The sequence below is a fragment of the Mesoplodon densirostris genome, chromosome 2 (genome assembly GCF_025265405.1).
Source record: "Mesoplodon densirostris isolate mMesDen1 chromosome 2, mMesDen1 primary haplotype, whole genome shotgun sequence".
NCBI classification, from domain to species: Eukaryota; Metazoa; Chordata; class Mammalia; order Artiodactyla; family Ziphiidae; genus Mesoplodon; species Mesoplodon densirostris.
Genome location: NC_082662.1, coordinates 4,506,466 through 4,532,896, shown reverse-complemented (window position 1 = coordinate 4,532,896; position 26,431 = coordinate 4,506,466). Strand labels below are relative to the sequence as shown.

Below are 26,431 nucleotides of genomic sequence, written 5' to 3'. Positions count from 1 at the left end.
CGGAGATCACGAGCCGGCTCATTTCCGACACATGGGGGAGGGCAGCCTCAAGGTTACTTTCCATTCCCTCGGAAAGGACGGAAGCAGGCATGGTGGCGTTGGAGCCTGAGCTAAGGAAGAGCAAGGAGGCTGGCAAGGCCGAACAGGCGCTGGGGCCTGCCACAGGGCCTGTGCCGCTTGATGCACTGTTGACAGTGACCCCGCCTTCCTGTTTGGGGGCCGGTGCCTCAGATTTGGAGACCGGGCGTCACACTGACCTTGGGTCCAAGCCAGGTTAGTTTCCTGTGGATGGTGACATCTCGGAATAGGCAAAGGCTCGGCAGACAGTGCTGGATCGTGGGGTGCCCTGAACCCACCCCCACTTCTGACTGAGTCAAAGTCCTTTCCTGACCTCAAGGTCAGTTTTGACTTTTCTAGGGAGAAGAAATCTTTGGGGAAGCCTTGCGCCATTGATTTGTTATTGGCTGTGTGGCCATCTTGGCGCCACCCACTTCAGGTTCTGAGGGCAAAAATAATAGAATATCGGGAGATATTGGGAGACAGATGGACCTGGAATCAGGTCCTTGGATCGGTCTCTGCCTCATATTGGCCGGGTGACCTTGAAGTTCGTGATTTGCTAAGGGCTCGTAGCATCTCTCATCTCGCTTGGTTTGCCCAGCACCCCTGGGAGGGAGGATAGCAGGGAGCCCACCACTCTTGCCAGGAAAGAGGAAGCTGAGGTCCCGGGAGACCCATTGCCTCTGTAAGGTCATCCGGCCACGAGAGCCCGGGGCTGGGGGCGGGGAAGCACAGCTCCTGATGGGTCTTCTGCCTCCAGACCCACTTTCTTTCCACTGCGTTCCCCACAAAAGAACATACTGGTTTCAAATCTACTCGTGGAAGGCTGGGCTTTTATTTACTTCATCAGGATGATGAATAGCCCATCTATGCATACTACCTTTTTAAAAACCAGCCTCTAACATAGTTAATAGGCTTTTGGATAGCCTGGACACTTCCACATGTATGCGCACACTTCTTCTTACCCACGGTGCTTGCTTGCCGGGCTGCCGCTCATATATTCACAATGGCATATTGTCTCTGACTGAGGACACGTGGGCAGGATACCTGGCTGAGGTGAGCCTCAGGTGGCCAACACAACTGCCCAAGGGAGTTGGAGGGGTTGTGATGAGGCCCGTGGTCACAGCGACTTGGCCCTGAGAAACCCCAGGACACTGGAGTGGATGTAGCAGGGTGGGGAGCCCTTTAAGGACATCTGAGCTGACACCCCATGTTGAAAGAGGAGCCTCCTGGCCTAGCGCAACCCAGCCCATGAATTTAACAAGCTTCACTGGATGCCTCCAAGGGGTGAAGTGCCCTGAGGGAGGGACAGGGACATGGAAAATTCAGTCCCCAGCTTAGCAGGTTCACAGTCTAGCAGGGAGAGGATGCCACACCCACCACCATCCTAGACGATTAAGAGGGTCCCATGCTCTCGGTTCAGAAGGAGGTGTTGAAGGGCTTGGGCCCTAAAGTCTGGGGAGGGCAGTGGTCAGAGCCAGCTCTCCAGTCCTAGGCCTGGGTGTGAATGTGGCCTCTGCCCCTTGGAAGCTGCCTAACTTTCTGTGACCCGTTTTATCATGGGTTGTTCTGAGTGCTAAAGAAAGTGTATCTAGAGCCTGGCAGAATGGCTGGCACTTGTAAGTAAACGGAAGCTCTTTTTGTCTGAAAAGTGGGACCCAGGCTCAGGAAGCCAAGGGCCTAGGTTCAAATGCCAGCTCTGCCTTCTGCAGATGTGGGCTTTAGGCCTCAGTATTCTTGTCTGTGAATCGGAGATAATAATATTGCCTGTTTCATGGTGGCTGTGAGGATTAAAACCTTTGGCACAGTGCTGGGCAGTTGAAAACAGAGTGGGGAGTTTACCCCTGAGAGCCCAGACTTTGGACAGCCAGACCACTGCGGTGTGCTGTACCCTCCTGTGCCCCCTGCAGTGGAAGCGTGGAGTCCTCACCGCTGGACTGCGGGGAATTCCCATGTCCCTCCTTCTTTTTATCGAGCCCTACAGATGCAGGCTCTGGACAGCATTTAAAGTCTCAGAAGAGCATTTTTCTTTTGGTTTATTCTGAATGATGTTAGTTCACATTTTGTTAGCAAATTGCTTTTTTCCTTGTTGGACTCAGAGTTCTAGAATGTCAGAATCAGAATGACCCTAGGAGCCCCCAGCCCAACTCCATTATTTTACCGATGGGGGAAAATGAGGCTCTCAGAGGGTAAAGACTTGGCCTAGGGTGGCCTCGGACCCTGACAGCCAAGGGAGCGAAGGCAGCTGGTGGGTTGTTCCCTGGCCGGTGTTCCATTGTCGTGCTTTTCCACTGCTCAGCGTGACTCACGTTCACATCTGGTTGTGAGGCTGGATCATGGCATCAGTGCGGGCCCCTAGTAGGAGCCCCTGGGTGCTGGTCGCGGTGAAGTTGAAGGACATGTCCCATACCAGGTTGGTGGAGAGTACAACGTCCACTAGAACTTTCTGCGGTGGTGGAGATGCTCCACGTCTGCGCTGTCCAGTACGCTCGGCACTAGCCGCCAGTGGCCAATGAGTGCCTGAAATGCAGTCAGACATGGAGAAACTGAATTTTTAATTGCATTCATTTAAATTTATTTAAATGTATACGGGCTGGCCTCCTGTGGTTGGTGGCTACTTCATGGGACAGTGCAATAAGTAGAGGAATTTAAAAACCAGGACTCCTGGTAGGCCTCTGAGGGGCAGGGTTTCCTAAGGGAAGCTTGGAAGCTTTCTGGGGACTGTAGGCAGCTCTCCCAACAACAGAGCTAAGGGAGGGGGACCTTGGCAGGTACGTGGCCTAGGGCAGATGCCCTGGAGTCCTTTGTAGGTAGATGTGTGAGGTCCGCAGAGTTTCCTTTCGCTTGCTCTGCTTGTAGGTGTAAATCCACTAGGAAGTGTCTTCAGCTCAGGGATTGCTTTGTTCACTGCTGTACCATGAATGCCCAGCAAAGTGCCTGGCATCTGGTAGATGTGCCAATAAAGATTAGTGGAATGGACTTGAATTTTTGTACAAGCACACTGTCGTTTTATTGCGTCTCACTTTATTGCACTTTGAATATATCGCTGTTTTTTTTTTTTTAACAAATTGAAGGTTTGTGGCAACTTTGTGTTGTCAGGTGATGGTTAGCATGTTTTGGCGATAAAGTTTTTTTAACTAAAAAATTTTTTTATTGACGTATAGTTGCTGTACAGTATTACATAAGTACAGTGATTCCCAATTTTTAAAGGTTATACTCCATTTATAGTTATTAGAAAATATTGGTTATATTCCTCATGTCATAGATATAAAATAAAGTGTTTTTTAAATTATTACACATTTGATAGCGTAAACATAACTTTTATATGCACTGGGAAGCCAGAATAGTCATGTGACTTGCTTTATCTTCAAGGTATGCCCGTTTGGAATTTTTTCTCTTTGGGGCTTTGTCTTTGGGTTTACAGGGAAGTCAGTGAAAACATAGAATCTGAGTTACAGAAACCGCACTTGGAGTTAGTATTCTGGTACATTCCATAATGCTGGCTCCCTTCCTGCGGGGATGCAGGAGCTGTGGGTGAAGATGCAGTCTTTGCAGCCCAGGGAGCCTGTGGTGGGCCAGGCTGTGCTCACCCACCATCCAGCCTCCCTGTCAGTGGGCCAGGTGGCATCGCCCTCGCCTTGGCACCACTGCTTCCCAGCTCCCTGGTTTCAGTCAGGCCAGGAGTTGCTTCCCCCTGTGGGTGGCGCTTCTCTGGGTGGGGCCCAGCCTGGGGTGACTATGCCCTGTGCCTCCCGGTCCACTTTCTTTCACTCTCGGGGGTATCCTGAGGAGGAGGGTAAATTATATGGTCACCCCGCCTGTGGGCTACCTACATCTGAATAACTGAGGAAGCTCATTATAAATACTGATTTGCTGCACGCAAGTTATGCTTCAGTAGAAAAGTCAACAACATGCAGATTTAAAAAAAAAGAAAATTATTTATTTATTTGGTTGCACTGGGTCTTAGTTGTGGATGGCAGGCTCCTTATTTGTGGCTCACGGGCTCCTTAGTTGCGGCAGGCGGGCTCCCCAGTTGTGGCACGCGAACTCTCAGAGGCAGCATGCATGTGGGATCTAGTTCCCTGACAAGGGATTGAACCCGGGTCCCCTGCACTGGGAGTGTGGAGTCCCATCCACTGAGCCACCAGGGAAGTCCCCAAAATGCAGATTTTAAAACATCTATGAGATACTTGCGGAAACGTGAATAGTCCCTTGACAGTTAGGGATACTAAGAAATTTCTGGTGGTTTTTTTGGCCCTGCCACGAGGCCTGCAGGACCCTAGTGATCTCAGAGAAGCAGCAGCAGTGAGTGGTGGCCTGAAGCGAGATCTTAGTTCCCCACCCAGGAATTGAACCTGGGCAGCCTGGATGAAACCCAGGAATCCTAGCCACTAGTTCAGCAGGGGCTAGAGTCTAGAAGCAAAGTTCCCCTGGCTCTTACCCCCACTGAAAAATGCATTTCTCAAGGAGGCAAAAAGTGTAAAAACAGGTACAAAGTTTGTCATTAGAGACACAACACAGCACGTGGGAGAGCTCACAGAGAAACAGTTTAGTTAAGACGGAAGCAGGGCAGAGATGCACAGCCGGGGAGAAAGGGCGTGGGCGTCCCCCCCAGTGAGGAGGAACAGTGAAGAGGTGGCCAAGTCATTTATATGGGGCAGTTCTTCCGGGTCTTTGTTTACCTTTGGCCAATTATCTGGTTTCTTTTTCCACACCTGACCTGCCCTAGGACCCTCCCCAGCCTGTGTGCACAACGTTTTTCCAAGATGGATTCCGGCCCAGAGGCCTATGGGGGGCCTTGGCATCACCTATTCTGGGTGACTTTTGACCCCCAAGGAGCCTTTCTGCACAGGTGCAATGTCTCCCTTGCCCCAGGGATGGGAAATATAATACCTCTTGATCTTTTCCTCAAGCAAGGTTTAGCCCCTCTCTGTTCCTGCCGTGACTGTTATCTTAAAGTGTCCACAGGAGACAAAGTCCAGCTATTTACCCTGTTTCTCTTGTTATTTCTATCTCGAAGGGCAGACTGGAGGCTGGTCATAAATATCTAACCTGGAGCCCACCTATCTCCTGTCTCAGGAAATGCAAACAGGAGGCTAGTTGTAAGTGTCCAACCTGAAGCCCACCTTTTCCTGCCCCAAGAAATGTGAACAGGAGGCCAGTTGTAAATGCCTAGCCTGGAGCCCATCTATCTCCTGCCTCACTAGTTCCCCGACCAGGGTTCTAGGTATCGAACCCGAGCCCCCTGCAGTGGAAGCGAGAAGTCCTAACCACTGGACTGCCAGGGAATTCCCCACCCCACCCCCCACTTTTTTTTAAGGTGAGGTAATTGTATTGTAGTTGTGCTTTTTTAAAAAAACAACCTTTACTGAGGTATAATGTATGTGCCATAAAATGCACCTTTTTTTTTTTTTTTTTTTTTTGCGTTACGCGAGCCTCTCACTGTTGTGGCCTCTCCCGTTGCGGAGCACAGGCCCCGGACGCGCAGGCTCAGCGGCCATGGCTCATGGGCCCAGCTGCTCCGCGACATGTGGGATCCTCCCGGACCGGGGCACGAACCCGCGTCCCCTGCATCAGCAGGCGGACCCTCAACCACTGCGCCACCAGGGAAGCCCAAATGCACCTATTTTTAATGTATGGTTCACTTTTGACAAATGTGTACACCTGTGTAATGATCACAGTTGTGACATAGAACTTTTCCATCACCTCAAAAAGTGCCTTCCTGGGGACTTCCCTGGGGGCACAGTGGTCAAGGATCCGCCTGCCAAAGTGGGAGACACGGGTTCGAGCCCTGGTCCGGGAAGATCCCACATGCCGCGGAGCAACTAAGCCCGTGCACCACAACTCCTGAGCCTGTGCTCTAGAGCCCTAGAGCCACAACTACTGAGCCCGCATGCCACATTACTGCAGCCCGAGCGCCTAGAGCCCGTGCTCCGCAATAAGAGAAGCCACTGTAATGAGAAGGCGATGCACCACAATGAAGAGTAACCCCCGCTCGCTGCAACTAGAGAAAGCCCATGCGCAGCAACCAAGACCCAACACAGCCAAAAATAAATAAATAAGTGATAAATTAATTAATTACATTTCTAAAAAAATAAAGTGCCTTCCTGCCCCTTTGCAGTTGGTTTCCTCCCAGCTCTGGCCCCTGGTAAACAGGTCTGCTTCCTATCACTGGTTTTGCCTTTTCTAGAATTTCTCATCAATGGAGTCATAGACTCAGCATGATGCTTGTGAGTTTCACGTGTGTGTGTGTGTGTGTGTGTGAGGTGTGTGTGTGTGTCGGTGATTCTTGCTGTTGTTGCCTAGTAGTCTTCATTATCTCTTTATTAGACAGTGAACATTTGAGTTCTTTCCAGCTTTGGGCAGTTATGAAAACAGTTCATAGTTGCAGATTTCAAAACATTTAGGATGTAGCTGAGGAAACTTGAATGCTTACTTGATACTTAGTGATATTAAGAGGAGCTCCTGGGCTTCCCTGGTGGCACAGTGGTTAAGAATCTGCCTGCCAATGCAGGGGGCACAGGTTCGAGCCGTGGTCTGGGAATATCCTACATGCCATGGAGCAACTAAACCCATGCACCACAGCTACTGAGCCTGCACTCCAGAGCCCACGAGCCACAACTGCTGAGCCCGCGTGCCACAACTACTGAATCCCGTGCGCCTAGAGCCCGTGCTCCACAACAAGAGAAGCCACCGCAATGAGAAGCCCATGCACCACAACAAAGAGTAGCCCCCGCTCACCACAACTAGAGAAAGCTGTGCACAGCAACGAAGACCCAACGCAGCCAAAAATAAATAAATTTATTTTTTAAAAAAATGTTAGTTTAAAAAAAAAGAAAAAGAGGAGCTCCTTTCTGCTTGCTAGATGGGATGCTGTCCGATTCACGAATTGTTGAATAAAGCCAATTAGAAAAAAGTTATATTAAGGAGTTCGTATTTTAGATGGGATAATTGTTTTGTGATTCTGTTTTTATTTTTATTTTTTGGCCGCACCACCTGGCTTGTGGGATCTTAGTTCCCTGACCAGGGATTGAACCCGGGGCCCCTGGCAGTGAGAGCACTGAGTCCTGACCACTGGACTGCCAGGGAATTCCTGTGGTTCTGTTTTCAAACGGAGTCTTTATCTTTCCGAGGGAATGCTGAGATATTTACGTGTCGTGATCTGAGCGCAGGTTGGAAAAGAATTTCCAGACACAAGGCAGAATGTAAGGAAGACAGAGTTTATTAAAGAGAAGTGTTGCTGCAAGAACAGCTGGCCGACTTCCTGGTAGCCAGGGAAAGTCGACAATGAGTATGGGTTGCTTGTCTGTTTTTATAGCCAGGGAACCTGCGAGTCATCTGCTGACTGGGCAGAGTATGTATACTTTCAGCGTGCCGAGCGGGAGGAAAACTGGGCAAATGTCTTTCCTTATATGGGATGGGAAAGGGACAGGGCATGCTGCTTGGGAGGGCTCTGGGACATGGCAGTGGTCCCATTGTGACAGAGTGATGGGAGTCCTGTAACTCTTTGTTCCGGCAATATTGGCCCTTTGAGTTTATCTTGTTCTTTGTCCTTGGAGCACACTACATTCCCCCCTCTCTTTATTTACAGGCCAATTCTTTGGCCCTATTGGATACCCTGCTCACGTCTACATACCTGCCTAGCTCCTTCTCAGGTGTTCGGGAACTCTTTTTGTAAGGAGAAGGGGGTGACAATCTCTCTGGCTACTTCCTGCTGGACAGGGGCATTGTGGGGCCCTGGGTCCCAATGCCCACTCTCTATCAGGGTATATTTACGGAGGGAGATGAGATCCTGCAGAATGATTAGGCAGCTTGTTCCAGAGTATTCCGTGTGCCAACTGGCTGGTACTCTTGTTGTAGCACCATCTGGAACTGAATCTTTTGAACCTGTCAGGAGATGAATTGAGATAATGTGTTAATAACGCAGGGGCCAAACAACAAAACAAAGGCTATCAGGATTAATGGTCCCAACAAGGGCAATAGCCATGTCCATATCTGGATCCCCATAGAGGAGAGGAGGTTCGAAAGCCAGCTTGGGGCCCTGTCCTGCTCTCTCTTTTAAATCTTCTATTAATTTGATGTTTTTCTTTAGAATCTGAAGGTCTTCTTCAACCTGGCCAGAGGTATTAATATAGAAGCAGCATGTCTCATTTAGCAGGGCACAGACACCCCCACCTCAGCTGTTATAACATTAAGGGCCCTCCTATTTTGTAAAATCCCCTCAGCCAGAGAGCCTAGGGCTGACTGCTGTTCCTCAGTGGCTGCTACTGTAGCCTTCCAAGGTTCCTGGACCATGATGGTGAGATGGACAACGCTCCTCTCTAAGGGGTATGCCTGCAAACCAGGAGAGCCCTCTAAAGATGCTACATATTATTCCAGGCTGATCAAGAACTGGGTTATCATAAGCATGTCCCCACCAAGCAGGGGTTCATTTTTGTCTCTCCAGGACAGGTCTTAAGGCCTCTTCGAGGAAGGACCCAAGGCTGGGAATGCCTCCTGAGGAAGCTAACTCCTTTGTGGTCATAATGGTCGTCTCTGGGACCACAGCAATAATTGTGCAGGAGCCCCTCCAAAGTGTGGGAAGATCCAGATAGACCCCGTTACCACATAGAAATGAAAATCCGGTGCCTCTCAAGGATACCCCTGCTGTGGGTCCCCAGAGCCAGGCCCTGAGCTTTTGGGAGTTTTCCTCTGGAAAGAGACTGGGGTCCCATGGCCTGGGGTTATGTTGGGAAGGCCAAACTCCGAGGAAATAATCATCTACACATAAAGGGGAGAATCCGGGCTCTGAGTGATGATGAGTGTGACGGGCGGATTGGCATAACAAATTTCTGAATATTCGCTGACTTATGTTATATTTTGGAGGAGAATCTTGCCGGGAGGTTAAACTAAGTAAATGTCTGGTGGTCACACCGATCCCCACATATTTAGTTCCCAGGACCGAGCTGTTTATGGGGATATGGTCTTCATTAATATATTTCTTAGTCACATTTTTCCTTGAATTTCCCCAACACAAAGCGAAATTACCTTCATGTACATCATATTTATTTTCCTCGGACCAGGGATCCCACTCCAGGCTAGTCTGATTAAAACTGAGGGTGTAGTTACAAAGAGAGTCATTTACCCGGCCCCAGATGGGTCCCCAACCATCCAGGTTTTGGAAACAGAGCTGTGCCTCGTCTGCCCAAGCTTGGGCTGATGCCCATATCCTGTTTTTCTCTTCATGAGTACAACAAGCGGTCAGGACTGCATGAATGTCTTGCCGGGTCAGGTCAGAGGCTATGGTGAGGGCCTGAAATTCCTTAGTAAAGGTGGTGGGATCCAGACTGAAGGAACCTAACTTGTTTTGAATTTGGGAAATGTCCGACATGGGAGAGGGAACATGGACTCTTAATAGTGCCCATGTCTCCATTTGCTACTTCCCTTAAGGGAAGCATATTAGAATCTGTTTCCTGGCGTTGGGCAGTCCTCGATCTTGTGCGGGGAGGGAAGAGGGGGCTTTCGCCCTGATAAGGGGGTGGTTGTTGGGAGCTGTGGGTTGAGGCGGGGGCAGGGGCTGAAGCAAAGGGAGTTGATGTGGTGGGGGACAGGAAAGGTCGAGTAGAGGGTCGCCTGGGAGATCTGCTGGAGAGGGAGGCAGAGGGGGTCGGGGGATAAGGTGGCAACAGAAGACACATGGCGGCACGAGTCCCTCGGCTCCGGATTCTAAGGGCCATAAAGCTCTGGACATAAGGAACCTCTGAGTCCTTTCCTTGTTTCTGGCAAAAGAGATCAAGTTGGAGGATCGTGTCATAATTTAGTGTGCCGTTAGGAGGCCACTGTTCTCGGTCCCCCAGTTTATACTGGGGCCAAGCCGTATTACAAAGGAAAATGAGCCACTTCTTTTTGAGATTCTCAGGGTCAAAATTTTCCAGTTCCTAAGGATACTGGGTGAGTCTGAGGGGTGAGTCTGAGGGAGGCTCCCGAGATGTGCCAGAACCCGTTCTTAGCCTGTGTGCCGTAGAACGGGGGTTCTGAGAGTCACCGGCTGACAGAGAGGCGTCCCCTTTGTCCCAGTGATCTCTCCGTGCGACTAAGGGACAAAATAGGCTGACCTTCCCAACAGTCGCGTCCGACCGTGAGAGGTGACCCCTGAGCGTTCGACTAAGGCACCTGGTGACTCGGGCAGGGCAAGAAAGAAAACAGAGAGATTCCCGGGACCCACCGGGTGACCCCCCACTTGGCGATGCCCTGAAACGTGAAAGGCACTCCGGGGACGGCTCGGAGGCAACACCTAGGCTCCTGTAAGTCAATCCGGACCGAGAAAAAGGTGAAAGTGTAACAGAGAAGACAGGCTGAGGAATCAGCCTCGTAGTCCTGCCGGGCAGGCGGCGGCCAAGGGGAGGGGGCTCAGTGTTCTGCTTGAACCAATATGTGCCTCACGGTGCACGGAAGATGTCTTGCTGGGGACAGACGCTCTAACAGCCTGGTCCATTCCATGACTCCCTTATCCTTTCACGGGAGTCTTCAAGCGGCAGGTGCCCTAATGGCTTTTAAATGCCTGACCCGTGCCCGCACGATACCAATCGGCCTAGTCCTCAGTCAGGAGGAAGACAGGGGGACCCTCACCCGTTCTGGGTGGCAGTTACTGGGGCGAAGTGAGCGTGGAGCCTTCGGAACACACCAGGGTGTGGCCCTGGCCAGAGTCCTCCGTTGCTTCCACGGCAACTTGCCTGTTCCCAGAGGGTCTCAAGAAATGAGGAGAGGGGCTTCCCTGGTGGCGCAGTGGTTGAGAGTCCACCTGCCGATGCGGGGGACACGGGTTCGTGCCCCGGGCCGGGAAGATCCCACATGCCGTGGAGCGGCTGGGCCCGTGAGCCATGGCCGCTGGGCCTGCGTGTCCGGAGCCTGTGCTCCGCAACGGGAGAGGCCACGACAGTGAGAGGCCCGTGTACTGCAAAAAAAAAAGAAATGAGGAGAGGAGGTGGGGAAAGAGATCCCCCAAGAGATATCCCCGTACGGGCCACCACAATGTCGTGGTCCGAGCGTGGGTTGGAAAAGAATTTCCAGACACAAGGCAGAATGTAAGGAAGACAGAGTTTATTAAAGAGAAGGGTTGCTGCAAGAACAGCTGGCCGACTTCCTGGTAGCCAGGGAGAGTCGACAATGAGTATGGGTTGCTTGTCTGTTTTTTTGTTTTTTTTTTTTACGATACGCGGGCCTCTCACTGTTGTGGCCTCTCCCGTTGCGGAGCACAGGCTCCAGACGCACAGGCTCAGCGGCCATGGCTCATGGGCCCAGCCGCTCCACGGCATGTGGGATCCTCCCGGACCGGGGCACGAACCCGTGTGCCCCGCACTGGCAGGTGGACTCCCAACCACTGCGCCGCCAGGGAAGCCCCGCTTGTCTGTTTTTATAGCCAGGGAACCTGCGAGTCATCTGCTGACTGGGCAGAGTATGTGTACTTTCAGCGTGCTGAGCAGGAGGAAAACTGGGCAAATGTTTTTCTTTATATGGGATGGGAAAGGGACAGGGCATGCTGCTTGGGAGGGCTCTGGGACATGGCAGTGGTCCCATTGTGACAGAGTGATGGGAGTCTTGTAACTCTTTGTTCCGACAATATTGGCCCTTTGAGCTTATCTTGTTCTTTGTCCTTAGAACATACCACCCTGACTCCAGTCGCTAGTTCCCCTCTCAAGGGCCGTGAAAGCTTCCAGTTTCCCTGGCCTCCCTCCAGGGTTGGTCTACACGGGGCCTGCAGGTGTAGTCACCTGGTTCCCATCATTCTGCGCTTTGCCTTTTTTCATCTAACAGTGCTTCTCCTAGACCGTTCCTCCCTCTTGCTTAGGGCTGTGCACTCTTGTGTTGTGTGGATATAAATTAATCTGAGTCCCTTATTGGTGGACATTTAGGACACGGCCAGTCTTTGCATGATAAACAGCTTTGCAGTGAGTAACCTTGAACACACGTGGTTTAATCATGTGTGCAAACATCTGTAGGGTGAATTCCTCTCAGTGGAATGGCTGGCTTAGAGCAGCCTGTGCATCTGGAGTTTGGACGGATAACGGTAACACCAGGTTGCCCTCCGGGAGGTTGTATCCACTCATGCTCCCCATTCATCGATGAGCCCCTAGGGACAGGTGGGCACAGGCAGGGCAGTGGGAAGGCCCGGGTGTGCCTGGCCAGCAGCGCTGGTCTGGGCAGGTGCAGCTTGGAGCCCTGCAGGACAGTGGGAGATCAGGCGAGGAAAGTTCCAGATCCCTGAGGGCTTCAAACGCCTCACTAGGAAGTTGAATCTTTTGTTTTTCTGGCCACCCCGCAGGGCATGCAGGATCTTAGTTCCCTGACCAGGGATCAAACCCACTCCCCCTGCGGTGGAAGCTGGGAGTCACTGGATCACCGGGGGAAGTCCCGGGAGTTGGATGTTGAATCTTTATTCCGTAGGAGGGTCCCTGGAGGGTCTGAGCAGGGGCGAACACTCCTGCTTAAGAAGAGGGACTCTTGGGGCAGTGGGGTGGGCGGTGGGTTAGGGCTGGGAGGCAAGAGGCAGACGAAGAAGCCCCCCCACCCCTGGTCCCCAAGTGACTCCCCGCATACCAGCCCTGCCTCGGTCTCCCCGAAGCTGCCCCGTCCCCCAGGACAAGTCCAGACGCTGTCCCCAGCCAGCCCCAGGCCCTCGTGACAAGCTCCTGGCTCCATCGTCCCGCTCCCCTCTTCACCCCCGTCTCCCCACAGGCTGCTGGCCAGCGTTGGGGGGTTGTCATCTGTTTCTGGACCCACCGAGCTCTCCCAGCGCAGGGGCCTTCCCCTGAGATGCGCCCTCTTCCTGGAACATCCCCTGCCCCCTGTCCCTGGCTCAGCCCTGCTCCCCCTCCGGGACTTGGCCCAGGTGTCACGTCCTCTGCGAAGTTTTCCCAGGCGTCCAGGTGAGGGGCTGCCCCTTCTGGGGGTGACTCCTTGACCCGGGTCTGTGCAGCTTCCTTTCGCGCTCCTGTCATCAGCTTTGTGTCTGCTCCGGAGGGGAGCGGAGTCCGGGTGGTGTCTACTTCGGTTAGCCATGTGCCCAGCCCTGGCCATCTCATCCTGTGCTCTGGGACAGGAGCAGCTGGAGTAGAAGGGGAGGGGCAGTGGGTGACATGGTGACATTCAGACGCCACTGCTGGGAGGGCGGGGGGCAGTGGAGGATGGTGAAGAGGATGAGTGGGGTGTGGTCCCGCTCACCAGAGGCGGTGTCTGTGCCACCAGCTGGACGAGAGGACGTGAGGGGTGGGAAGCTGGAAGGGCTCCCTGGGATGACCTTCCACTTTCCTCTGAAGTTTCTGGGGTCTGAGGAGCGAGGGAGTCGCAGGTTGGCATGGGCAGAGGGGCAGAGAGAGGTGGGAGGGAGAATGGGTCACACAGCGTCTCCCCCAGGACTGGGTCAGCCCGCCACCTGCTCTGCCGCCCGGCCCCCGCCCCCCGAGCCAGCCTGCGTGGGGTTGAAACATTTCGGTTGGGTGAGGCCAGTCAAATATCAGGAGATGTCACGTTAGACTCTGGATTGCCAGCTTCTCTTGAAAACCCAGAGCTTCGGCATCCTGGACTCAGACGCCTGCACGGCCGCAGCCGGCCAGCGTGCGCGCCCAGTACCGCCCTGTTGCGTCCCTGCTCAGACACCCGTGGGCAGCGCCGCGTGGCATCGTGCTTGGTCTGCTGGGCTGTCTTTTCTTCTTTTTTAATAGTGAAGCACTTTTCATACCCATGTCTTTACTAAAGTGGGAAAACAAAAGCTCCACAGAGGGGCCGCGTGTTCTCCTGGCGGCCCTCCTTCCTCCCAGTCCTGCCTGGAGGCGACACGCGTGAGAGGAGCTCTGGGCAAGGTGGGTTGAGGAGGACCCTGCCCAGCAGCTCCTGCGCCCTTTGGAGGGAGGGAGGGCAGGTGTGGGATCACAGCTCAGCACGCGGATGGAGGCCAGGAAGGAACCACGGTGAGGCCGTGGGGAAGGAGTCCTGATTTGGGGCCACAGGAAAGGGGTGAGTGAGCTGGGCTCTGGCCCCCCTGTGTCTGCAGGAACTGCAGGGCCGAGTCAGGGTCAGGTCCTGGGGGAAGGTTTGTGTCTGCGCTGCCTGTCTGGGTGGCCAGCCGGCCTGGAGGGTTAGGACGGTCCTTGGGGCAGGACCCAGGGTGACCAGGACGGGAGGGGGCTGGAGAGTATGCAGTCTGGAGCGTCTGGCATTTACTCCTAAGTGCCCAGGGACCCCGGGGGCATTGGGATGTTGATGGCGTGGGGTCCCCAGGGACCCCCAGTGTGGCAGGGTGGTGCAGGCGCCATCCCCTGTTCTCCTATTTCAGAGGCCACCTCCTTATCAGTCCCTCCCTCGTCAGGGCCCTGCCGGATGCAAGCACTTCCTCCTGCCCCCTGGGGCCCTCTTTCTGCACTTCTCCCCCTGGCCCTGCATCCCTCTGCACCAGCCTGGCGTGGGCAGCCCCACTTTACAGACCGGGAAAGGCAAGCCCACAGAAAGGAACCAGGCTCCGCCAGAGGCAGGCTCTGGTACTCCTGTGTCAAAACGTTTCGGTCCTCACCTGTCTGGAACCCCCATCCAGCCCTTACCCCACCTGGGCATCCACCAGGCACCGGTTCCCGCACGCAGAGATGCACTGTCTGGTCTTTACTAAGTTGAAAACAAATACAAAGGAAAGAGTCTGATACAGCCGTTTTGTTATTTGAATTGGCTACCTCTTCACTCAGGCTGAAAAAAAACCACAACTCTAGTATAAGCTCGGATTTTTTAAACTTAAAAAGTTTTAAAATTTTTAAATTATTTTATTTTTTCAGTTTTATGGATATATGATTGACATATAAAACTGTACAACATGGTGACTTGGCATATGTGTGTGTGGTGAAATGATCACCGCAGTAAGTTCAGTTAACACCCATCATCTCACATCGCTATAATTTCTTTTTCTCGTGATGAGAACTTTTGAGATCTGCTCTCTCAGTAACTTTCAAATATATGACTTTAACTTTGTTAACTTTGTTAACTTTAGTCACCATGCTGTACGTTACATCCCCGTGAGTTATTTTATAACTGGAAGTTTGTACCTTTTGACCCCCTTTTCCTGTTTTAACCCATCCCCCCAGAACCGCTCCGGTCTCTGGCAACCACCAGTCTATTCTCTGTATCTATGAGTTTGAGCTTTTTAGATTCCACGTATAAGTAAAATGATGGAGTTTTTGTCTTCTTCTGTCTGACTTATCTCATGGAGCTTAATTGCCTTCCAGGTCTATCCATGTTGTTGCAAATGGCAGGATTTCCTTCTTTTTTATGGCTGAATTACACACACACACACACACCCATGTCTGCTTCGTCCATTCATCCATCAGTGGACACTTAGGTTGTTTCATGTCTTGGCTACTGTAAATAACGCTACAGGGAACGTGGGGCTGCAGGTATCTCTAAAAGAGAGTGATTTCATTTCCTTCAGATTAATACCCAGAAGTGGGATTGCTGGATCAAATGATAGTTCTAGTCTTAATTGTTTGAGGAAGCTTCAGGCTGTTTGCCACAGCGGCTGCACCAGTTTACACTCCCATCAGCCGCGCACAAGGGTTCCCTTTTCTCCACATCCTTGTCGGCACTTGTTTCTGGTCTTTTCGATAATAGCCATTCTAACAGGTGTGACGTGAGATCTCATTGTGTTGGTTTTTTTTTTTTTAATGTTTTTATTTTTTGGCTGCACCACGCGGTGTATGGAATCTGAGTTGCCTGGCCAGGGATCGAACCCACGCGCCCTGCTTTGGAAGTGAGGAGTCTTAACCACTGGACCACCAGGGAAGTCCCCTCGTTGTGGTTTTGATTTACATTTCCCTGATGGTTAATGATGTTGAGTATCTTTTTATGTGCCTGTTTGGAAAAATGTCCATTCAGATCCTCTGCCCATTTTTTAATTGGGTTGTTTGTTTGTTTTGCTATTGTATGAGTTGTATGAGTTCTTTATGTATTTTGGATATTAATGTTTTCTCCCATCCCACAGGTTATCTTTTCATTTTGCTGATGGCTTCCTTTGCTGTGCAGAAGCTTTTTAGTTTGATGTAGTCTCACTTGTTTCTTTTTGCTTCTGTTGCCTTTGTTTTTGGTGTCAAATCTAAAAAAATTATCGCTAAGGCCTATGTTTTCTCCTAGGAGTTTTATGGTTTCGGGTCTTGTGTTCAAGTTTTTAATCTATTTTGAGTTGATTCAAAAATCTTTTTACATGAAAATTTGAGAAGCCAAGTGACGCTTCTTTCCTGCGCTCTGGGGGTTCCCCTGGTCACTGCTTGGTGACTGTCGTGGCTGCCCCTGAGCCAGTGATGAAGGCGAGAAGCAGGGGGCCTGAATGCCCGCACCCCAGGATGAAGGGGTGACATCTGGGGATGGGCGACAGGTACAGACAGCTGTCAGTCACCCCAGGATGTCGGTGCTCATTTGCTCCAGAAAACGGCAGCTACGGCGCTTTCTTGGAGCCTCCAGCCTTCCTGCGGTCAGTTGGCTGACACTTAGAGAAGAGGGAAGTGCTGGTGAATGTTTATGTCTGACCATGTGCCAGGCACAGCCGTGGAGCTTGTTATCTGCGTTGTCTCGAGTGATTCAGTCTTCCCCACCATCAAATGCGGTGCTGTTGTTCCTCTTTTACAGACAAGGAAGCGGAGAAGTGAGGGTTTGGGCAGCTTTGCTCAGGTCACCCAGCTAGTAAGAGTGGGAGCCAGGAACGATCTCTGAGTCTGCCTGAAAGGAGCCAGACCTGGAGGGCAGTGGAGCTCCGTGGCCCAGAGTGGGGGGTCCGGCCTTGGGGGCCACGCTAGCCAGTGGGTTGGAACAGGCTGGGTGGGCCCAGGGATGCTGGGCACCTAGGAACCGCACACTCGCTCATTGCCTGGTACCCGTCTCTGGGCCTGAGGCTGGTGCAGGCAGATTTCATCAGCCAGACTGGAGTTTGGGCAAGTGCCAGCCTCTCTGGGGTTGCCCAAGGTAGGAGCACTAGGCTGGCTTGTTGGGAGTCCGGGGATTTCACGGGGCTTCCCCACTGCCCACGGCAAGGACAGGGTTTTTCTTCTTGGGGAAATGGGGTGGCATTTCAGTCCTTCCTGACCTTGGGGAGCTCCCAGCTCTCGATCCCAGGGAATCGGGCCCCTCTGGCACCCTCTCAGAGCCCAGGGCCAGGTGGCGAGCGGGCATGCACCTGCTGATGGGTCTGGATGCTGCGACTTGTTTCCGGTTCTCAGAACATCTGTGGCCGCACGAGGCCAGCTCCCCTGGGACTCCTGATGGAGGGGGTGGTCCTGGGAATTTGTCCATTTTCCAAGGGGTCAGAGCCTGTGTCCTTGTGCTCACTCAGCTCTGCTGGTCGTTGACAGTCCTGGAAACCAGGAGGGGCAGGTGCGCTGGGCACCTCGCAGCCGGGTCGCCTTGCTGCCACGCTCACGGCCTTTGAGGAAAGCCCCCGCCACCCGCCCTTCCTGGTACCTGCCAGGCCGGGTACCTGCGGCCCTAGGGCAGGAAGGTGGAAACACGTGGAAACACGACCCTGCAGCCCCTTGTCTGGCTGTCAGATCAGCACCCACCCTGAGCAAACACGCGGGAAGTTCTTTTTCCTTCTCTGGGAGCCACCGGGCCCTTTGGAGGACCTCCTGCCCCTCCCCGGGGTTGCTGCTGTTCACGAGTGACGTCCTTCCCGAGGCTCACCCGGCTGCTTCTCCCCTCCCCCCAGGATCATGCGGCCAGATGACGCCAACGTGGCCGGCAACGTCCACGGAGGGACCATCCTGAAGATGATCGAGGAGGCAGGGGCCATCATCAGCACCCGGCACTGCAACAGCCAGAACGGGGTGAGCGTCCCATGGAAGAGCCCGGGCCCTGGGGGGCCTAGCGTCCCCTCTGGCGGTGCCGCACCCCTGTCTGCTCTCGGGTCAGGAAGGGAGTTAGGGTGGAGGCCAGGCCTGGAGCCTTCCCCGCCCCGGTCCCCGGGCCTCGGGGGTTTTGGGAAGCTCCGGCCCTGGACTGGGGACCCCTTGGGTTGGCAGTTGGTTTGGGGCTCAGTGAGGAGGGGTGGGGACCTCCAGAAACTCAGCTGAGAGCTGCCAGCTGACAGAGCCACCTTTCCAGCCCTCCCTCTGTGTTCAGGGGGAGTCGGCTTCCTGAGCTCCCGGGGGCCCAGGCCCCCCAGAGCCTGCACGGGTGGCAGTTAATCCTGGGTGTCACACCGCCTGGACCCGGACCCCTCCCCTGCTCCACTGACCCTGGGTCCACAGGCAAGTCTGGGCTCTCCCCTTGGTGGCTTCCGGGCTGCACAGGCCAGCGCAGACTCCTGTGATGGTGCCGGCTCTCCTCCCGCCACCCAGACGGGGCCAGGCTGGTGGCTTTAGGCTTCAGGGCAGCTGCGGGGCATTCAGCCCGTCGTCTCCTGCCCAGCCCCCAGCCCTGCGGGACCTGCCGCTCTCTCTGAAGCCCCCTCGGGTGCTGGGGGAAGGAGTCAGTCTTGTGCCCCAACTGCCAGCTCGGCACCAGGCAGGCACAGAAGCGACTCCACGGAAGCCTGAGGCCTTGGGCACCTGGGGGCCTCGGCTAGCCACTTGCTGTGTCATTGTCCTCCAGGCCCGGAGGCCGATTCCACGCCCGCGCAGACTGTGTGCGCGTGCGCGTGGGTGTGCAGCACTGCACGTGTGTATGTGTGTAGAATGAACCGAGCCGGGGTGAGTGTGTGTGGGTGGACGTGGGCCTGGGGGCCTCCGCCTGGGGAGGAGTGGGAGTGGGTTGGGCTGGGGGCCCTCCATGTGAGGAAGGGGCTCTCCCGCCTGCTGAGAGTTCTCCCTTGAAGTTCCGGGGGCAAACCCGGTCACCTTCAGAGAGCGCCCTCTGGTGGCTGTGAGAACAGGCCTGAGCCCGAGGGGCCGGGGCTGAGGTGGGGGCTGGGCCCCTGGTAGACCCTCCGAGAGGGAGACGGTGAGGGTCCCAGCCAGGCCTGGCAAGAGAGGCTGGACGCTGGGAAGGAAGAGCCCCAGGACTGGGGAGGGAGGGAGGCCAAGTGGGTGACAATGCCCTGGTAACCGCCAGGGTTCAGTGACCACCTAGGGTTTTGCAAAGCTCTGTAGCATTTAGCTTGTGTCGTCCTCACGACACCCCTTAGGGGTCGAGGTGGTTATTGTATTATCCCCACTGCACAGATGAGGAAGCTGAGGTCCAGAGAGCTTGGATACTTGCCCGAGGCCACATGGGGAAGCGGGTGGTTGGTCTGGGTCTTGAACCTGTGCTTTGAATCCCTGTTCATCCTCACTCCTTCCCCAGAGTGAGCCTGGGGTGCAGGTCTGACCTGTTGGCTGGGAGATGCCTCTGGGATGGTGGCCCCAAGATAGCGATCTGGAATCGCAGGCTCAGGAAGGGGGCGTGAGCCCCAGGCAGCTCCAGGGGGCTGAGGCTGGCCTCTGAATGGCTCTGCTGGGGCTCTGGGTGGGCCGGGGGCACTGCCATCCACATTCCCTTGGTGGTCTCATCCAGCCTGTGGCTTTAGTACCACGACACAGCCCCGAGGTCCTCTGTCCAGCTGGTGCCTCTTGGCTGGCTCCCTCTGGATGCTTAATCAGCCCTCGACCTGGATGGGCCCCAAAACACACTCGGGGCCCGCTCCCAGGCTGCTTCTCCCACGGCCTCCCTCTGCTCAGTTAATGACCTCTGGAGCCTCCGTTGACCCCCTCTTCCTCCCGCCTGTGGACCCTGGCATCCAGTCCTATCGGCTTCACCTTGTGGATAGTTCCAGGTCCGAACACTGCACACCAGCCCCACCGCCATCTGGGCCGCGCCACTGTCGCTTCCTGCCCAGATTGCCTAAACAGCTTCCTAGCAGGCCTCCCTGCCCCTGGTCTGCTCTCCAACAGCAGCCAGAGAAACCCGTCCTGTGTGAGGTCAGGGCACGGCTCCTACCCCTTGCCCTCGTCACGCCCCTGGGCCACACCAGCATTCCTGCCCCAGGGCCTTTGCACTGGCCCTTTCCCCTGCCTGGACCACTCTTCCCCCAGAGACCCATGTGGCTCCCCCTTCCTTCCCGTAAATTCGATCTCCACGTCCCCGACAACTGGCTCCCTCACTGCTCCCAGCTCTTGTCCACAGCACTGTCCCTCCTGGCACACAGCGTTTTGCTCATTTAGCTCTGGGCTGCTTCCCCCACTAGAATGTAAGCCCCACCAGGGCAAGGACTTTTGCCCGTCACTTCCCTGCTGGATTCCCTTAGCATCTAGGCCAAGGTCTGGAACGCAGTGGGCTCCCGTTAGCTGTGTGTCTGGAGTAGTTGTCTGCGGAGAGCTTCTGTTCAATGCACGCTTACGATGCACCAGTGGCCGCACTGCGTGCTTGACCTTCCTTACCTGGGGAATCTCCTTAACCCCACTTTGCAGGTGGGGAAGCGGAGGCCTAGAAAAGTCATGTGGCTCCCAAAGGTCACAGAGCTGCATCCTCTGAGTGGGCATCAGCCGAGAGGGCCTGGGTGGGTGAGGGGGCAGGTCCAGCTCAAATAACAAGAGCAGTAGGAGTTAACCCTTTCTGGACCTTGATCCCTACGTTTCTTTGAGAGCAGGGCAGCCCACCCCTCCTCTCCACACAGCGTCCGCTTGGATCCTGGCGGCAGTCACTGGTACCATTTATTATCTGTATTTTGCAGAGAGACCAGGTCAAGAGCTAGTACCAGAGCTGGGATTTGAGTCCAGGATGCAGACCTGTTTTCTCTGGCTCTACTTCTGAAGCTGCTGTCCCGGCTCAAAGCCCCGTGGCCCCTCAGGAGCCCAGGCCCGTGGTTTTCCAGGCATCTGTGCCCAATGGGCTAGTGCAACTCAGGCTGCCTTCGGGAGCATGGCAGAGGGTGCTTCTTGGGCTAGATGCTGATCAGGACGCTCACGGCTGCTTCCTGGGTCGGGGCGGCTCCTCCTAGTTTACGCCCCGAAGCAGGGACTTACGGGTGTGTCTGAGCCGCTGGGAGCCACAGACACCTACAGCTCGGAGACGCTCACACTGAATAAACATTTGTCATCCTGTGTTTTGAATTTCTGGGTCACACAGGTCTTTATGGAGTGCCTGGGGTGGCCCGCTAGGTCTCGGGAAATGGCAGCTCTCAGTCAAGTTGGAGCTGCCTGGGTCCCAGCCTGTGCCGTCCACACCCAGCTGGACATGGATTCAGCAGCAGCCTCCAGCTCCCCCGGGGTTGCCCTGCCCTCCCCTCTGCCTGGGGTGTCTGCACCCCACACCTTCTCCTGCCTGACACCTCAGCATCCAGGTCTCAGCCCCTCACCTGCAGCTGCCCCTCCCACATCGGCACCTGCACCCCACTTCCCACACCCCACACCTCACACTGCCCTCTTCGGAGCACCGGCCACGTGCTTATCTGTCATCCATCCCCCAACCAGACCCCAGGCCAGGGGCAGGCACCGAGTGCAGGGCCTGGCTCCATAGATGCCACCACAAGTGAAGGAATGCCTCTGTAGCTTTAAAAAGGCTGGGGTCCATCTAAGGCTCAGATGTTTAAAGGCACAAGAAATGAGCTGCATTTCCATTTAAAATATTAACGTATAGGAGTGTTACCTGTGTGCGGACATATCCACTCCGTAGTTTAGCCACCCTTCAACAAAGACAGCTGCTTTATTTCGTTTTGGGTCTTGCAGGCGGAGCTTGGATAGTTGCAGAAGTGGCCCTGAGGCTGGACCCGCATTCTTGCCCCCCTCCCTTCGCACTTGCCTTTCCAGCTTTCTGCCAGTGGGTGGCGCTGTAGCCACACAAATGTACTTGGGGTGACGCCCAGCAATTCCCTCGCGTTGTTTTAGCTTCAGGGGTGACACGTCTGTGTGGGGCGGGGGTGGGGGGACAGGGCCCCGGCAAGTCAGAGGGGGTCGCCACAAGCTGCGCTTGCCTGCTCAGCTCGTGCTCTGCTGCGTTGAGAGCTGATTCCAGGACATTTATAGGAACAGAAACCATCAGAGGACCCCCATGTGTCTGAGGATCTCGGGGGAAGGGGTGAAGATGGAGGTCCCCAGGCGTCCCTCCAAAGAGGCAGGTTCTGCGGGTTTGGGGCGGGTCAGGGAATTTGCATGTTTGCCAGGTGTCAGGTGAGTTCTCGCGCAGGTGGGAGAGCTGTGCGTTGGTGCCACAGGTGGTGGTCGGTGGCCGGTGGGAAGAGTGCAGACATGCCAGAGCTTGAACTGACTGTCACCTACAAGCTTAATATCTCCAACCCCTGCAGAAGGGGTGCTGTGAGGACCAGCTGGAAAAGTGAAGCCCAGCGCTGGCACAGCGCCGACAGGCCCTCGAGAGTGGGCCCACCTGCTCCCTGCTCCCCACCCAGCCCAGGGGTACCCATGCTGTCCAGTGTCCTAAAAACCCTGATTGGTTTCTGGTAGAAAGTCCAAAAAGTGCCGGGTGCTGTGTTTGGCAGTGAAGATCCACGGTCCTGTGGATAATTAGATAAGATTGTCTCTTGTGTCATTCGGTTAGCATGGATGAAAAGGAAGCTGAGTCCATAATATATGAAGAATTCATACAACTCGACAACAAAAAATAAACAACCCGATTAAAAAATGGGCAGAGGAACTGAATAGACATTTTTCGAAAGAAGACATACAGATGGTCAACAGGCACATGAAAAGATGCTCAGCATCACTAATCATCCGGGAAATGCAGATCAGAACCACAATGAGATATCCCCTCACACCTGCCAGAATGGCTGTTATCAGAAAGACAGCAGATAACCAGTGTTGGTGAAGATGTGGAGAAAAAGGGGTCCTCAGGCACTGTTGTGGGAATGTAAACTGGTGCGGCCACTGTGGAGACCAGCCTGGAGGTTTCTCAAAAACTAAAAATAAAGTTGCCATGTGATCCAGCTATTCCACTTCTGAGTATGTATCCAAAGAAAATGAAAACACTAATACGAAGTGGTATCTGCACCCCTGTGTTCATGGCAGCATTATTTACAGCAGCCAAGACATGGAACAACCTAAGGGTCCATTGATGGATGAGTGGATAAATAAATTATGGTATACACGCGTACACAAACACACAATGGAATGTTACTCAGAGGTTAAAAAAAAAAAAAGATGAAATCTTGCCATTTGTGACAACATCGGTGGTCCTTGAGGGAATGATGCTGTAAGTGAAATAAGTCAGATGGAGAAAAACAAATACCTGATGATTTTGTTCATAGGTAGAATATAAAAGACGAAAAAGAAACGAACAAACCGAAAACACATAGATAGAACAAGGCAGTGGTTAGCAGAGGGGAAGGGGTGGGTGGGGGAGTGGCCCAGGGGCAAAATGGGTAAAGGAATCGACTGTCCGGTGACGGATGGAAACTATACTTTTGGTGGTGAGCACGCTGTAGGGTATACAGTAGAAATATAATGTTACACAGGAAACTTACACAATGATATAAACCAATGTTACCTCAATAAAAACTAAAAGTAAAAAAAAAAAAAACCTGATGTTCAGTGCTGGTGCGGGAGTGCTGGGGCCACGTCAAGCACTCTGCCCTGCCGAGAAGCACTTTGGGAGCACGTACCGAAATGTTTGTCCCTTCCGCCCTGGAAACAATCCCCAAGACTGAAAACGACTTAACTAAAAGGACCCTCATCACAGGGTTATTTATAATAAGAGACAACTGAGGTTGATACAAATGTAACAACAGAAGAATGTTTTATTTGGCCGTTAAGAAACATCTTTGCGATGGAGTATCGTGAAGTGGCAGTCGTAGATAGTGTCAAGAAAAGAAATGAGGAAGCAAGTCCCTCACTTTCATAGAGTGTGAGCTCCCAGGTGGATCCCGCTGGACCCCACGTGCACGTGCTGCCTGGCTGCGTCCATCCAGTTACCAAGGGGTCCTGGGTGGCCGGGGACATATACCCTTTTGTTCCTTTTGAATTTTGAGTCATGAGAATGGGTTGCCTATTTGAAGGATAAATAACATTTAAAAAGAAGAACTGTGATTTCTAAGAGCTTGTCACAACATGGGCAGATTATTTTTCCTCCTGTTGAGTGAAAAAAGCAGATTGTGAAAGTGTATATTTAGTGCTTGAACAACTACGTAAGACTATATATGACAACTATACATGACTGTAAGTGACAACTATCTGTGACTAACACTGCAAAACAAGGAGCCAGACAGCCAAACAAGTGAACCAGTAAAACTCCTGTTCTTGGGGCAAAAAGCCTGGAAAGAAAGATCCCAAAATAGAAACCATGGTTATCTCTGGATTGGAGGAGGGATCTTCCCTCCTCTGCCTCCTTTTCTGTACTTCCCAAATTTTCTATAATAAGTATGTATGCCTTTTTTCACGTTTCATTATACAAGTAATACGTATCTTTTGTAGAAACGTCAGAAAAAAGAAACAGGCCGCTCGGAACCCCAGCACTCAGAATCGCCTGTATCAACCGCTTTGCCGTGTTGCCCTCGGGCAGTGCTTCATCTCCTGGTTTTGCATGTAGGAGTGTGTGGTGGCAATAACTTGCATTACTTTTAACAGTGGGGAAAAAACCAAGGGCCGTTTTGGGGCAGCGTGTCCAGGGTGGGGCCTCGTGGGAGGCTGACCCGCCTCTGGTCTTTGCAGGAGTGCTGCGTGGCCGCCCTGGCCCAGGTGGAGCGCACGGACTTCCTGTCGCCCATGTGCATCGGCGAGGTGGCCCACGTCAGCGCGGAGATCACCTACACCTCCAAGCATTCGGTGGAGGTCCAGGTCCACGTGATGTCCGAAAACATCCTCACAGGTAACTTCCTCTTGCTGAGCCCGCGAGCGGGGTTGGGAACAGCGGTGACGGCAGCAGTACGGCAGCAGCCGCAGCCCACGTCCGTTGAGGGCTGACCGCCCCTGGGTGGTCCGAACACTGTCTGTGGGTGACCTCCCTGCATTTCCACCTCCACCTGTGTGCAGGGACTTCTGCCGTCCTCGCTTCGTTCGCAGACCGGGAAACGGGGCCGCAGACGAGTTAGGCAACGAGCCCAGGGTACGGCCCCCCTGCCTTCCTGGGCAGGAAGGGGCCTGGCGGCCAGCGGGTCTGGGCAGAGGGTGGGAGCGGGCTGGGAGGGCACATGCCGCCCTCCGGCCCCCCTGCCGTCTCCCCAGCCCCCACCTCGCCCTTCCCTGCACGGTGGAGCTGCTGCCCCTGGAAGACGCTGCCCTGGCTTCTGCTGTGCTCCCCTGGGCCCCGCAAGCCAGGCCTAGGCTGGAGCTCCCTGGGCGAACCTTTGACTCTGCTTTGATCTGAATATTCTCTTCCTCAGAGTGGTAACCATGGAAACCCCTTCTCACCCTCCCACTGGGCACTGCAGGGGAGTGTGGCTTCGGTTCACAGTCGCTGCTTTTTATAACGGAGATGCTGATGAGGCAGGCAGGCCCCTCGGGCCCCTCACTGCCCACTGCCTCGTCCCAGGCCACCTGCTGTCCCACCCAGAGGAGACTCCGTGCTCGTTCTAGAGGAAGGAGCTGCCTGGGTCCTTGTGCCTCCTCCTGATGCCCTCTCCTCGGCCGTGGCTGCCTGCAGAGCGCTGTGCTCAGAGATCTTTAAGGGGCTCCAGGCTTCTCCGCGACACGGGCCAGGAGCTCAGTTATTCATTTGGAGCATTGCGGTGACCGCAGCAGGCCCAGCCACTGCACAGTGAACGATTTAGCCGAGCCACGGCCTGGGGTTGGGGGTGGGGAGTGGTCAGTGGGCTTGTGCCCCATGTCCTGCATCTGTGGCCTGAGCCCGGTCTTTGGCAGGCAGCTCCGGCATCGAAGGGGCCTTGGTTGCTGGTCTCGGGCTGTGGCACAGAAAGGGGTCCTCTGGCCCTGACTTCCCACATTGGGGCTGGCAGCCCACTGGGAGGAGGCCCAGTGCGGTGCGGGCCCCTCCCCCCCTCCGCCCTCCACGTGACCCAACCCTGCTCTCCTGGGCTGTGCTGGGGGTTGAGCCTCCCTGCTCCTGACACAAGAGGGGAAATGGCCGTGCTTTCCCGCTGGCTCACGACAGCCACGGACTCGGTCACTGATGAGTGAATGAACGAAGGAGTGGATGAGTCAGGAAGATGGGGGCCTCTGCGCTGCGGGGAAGCGGGCAGAGGGCCTTGTCTACAAGGACGTGCCCCGCCCACTTTCTGCGGGGTCCCCCCTCTGGGGGCAGGAGCGGGCAGGAGGCAGGCAGTGCTTGCCCAGAGCTGTGGTGGCGAGATGACAGCCCCCGCCCTGCAGTCAGGATGCTCTGCACCCGCCAGTGTCCCCAGCCGCCCTTACCCTGAAGGATGGACACGCAGAGCCTGAGCTGCCCCGAGAAAGAGAGAAGTGACTGAGGAGCATGGGCTTCCGGGACAGCGGGGCGGGCATTGTGCACGTGAGAGGGACCGAGCTCAGAGCAGGGGGGCGCCGCCCAGCAC

General features: G+C 54.3%; 1 protein-coding gene across 1 annotated transcript in view; it reads left to right on the top strand.

Annotated features, from left to right (window-relative positions):
* The window catches only part of ACOT7 (acyl-CoA thioesterase 7), a 92,634-nt gene that overhangs the window by 903 nt on the left and 65,300 nt on the right, over positions 1-26,431 (top strand). Inside the window, exons 2-3 of the mRNA XM_060079530.1 lie at positions 17,768-17,885; positions 24,633-24,789. Coding sequence (XP_059935513.1) covers positions 17,768-17,885; positions 24,633-24,789 — 275 coding nt within the window. The remainder of the gene's footprint in view (positions 1-17,767; positions 17,886-24,632; positions 24,790-26,431) is intronic.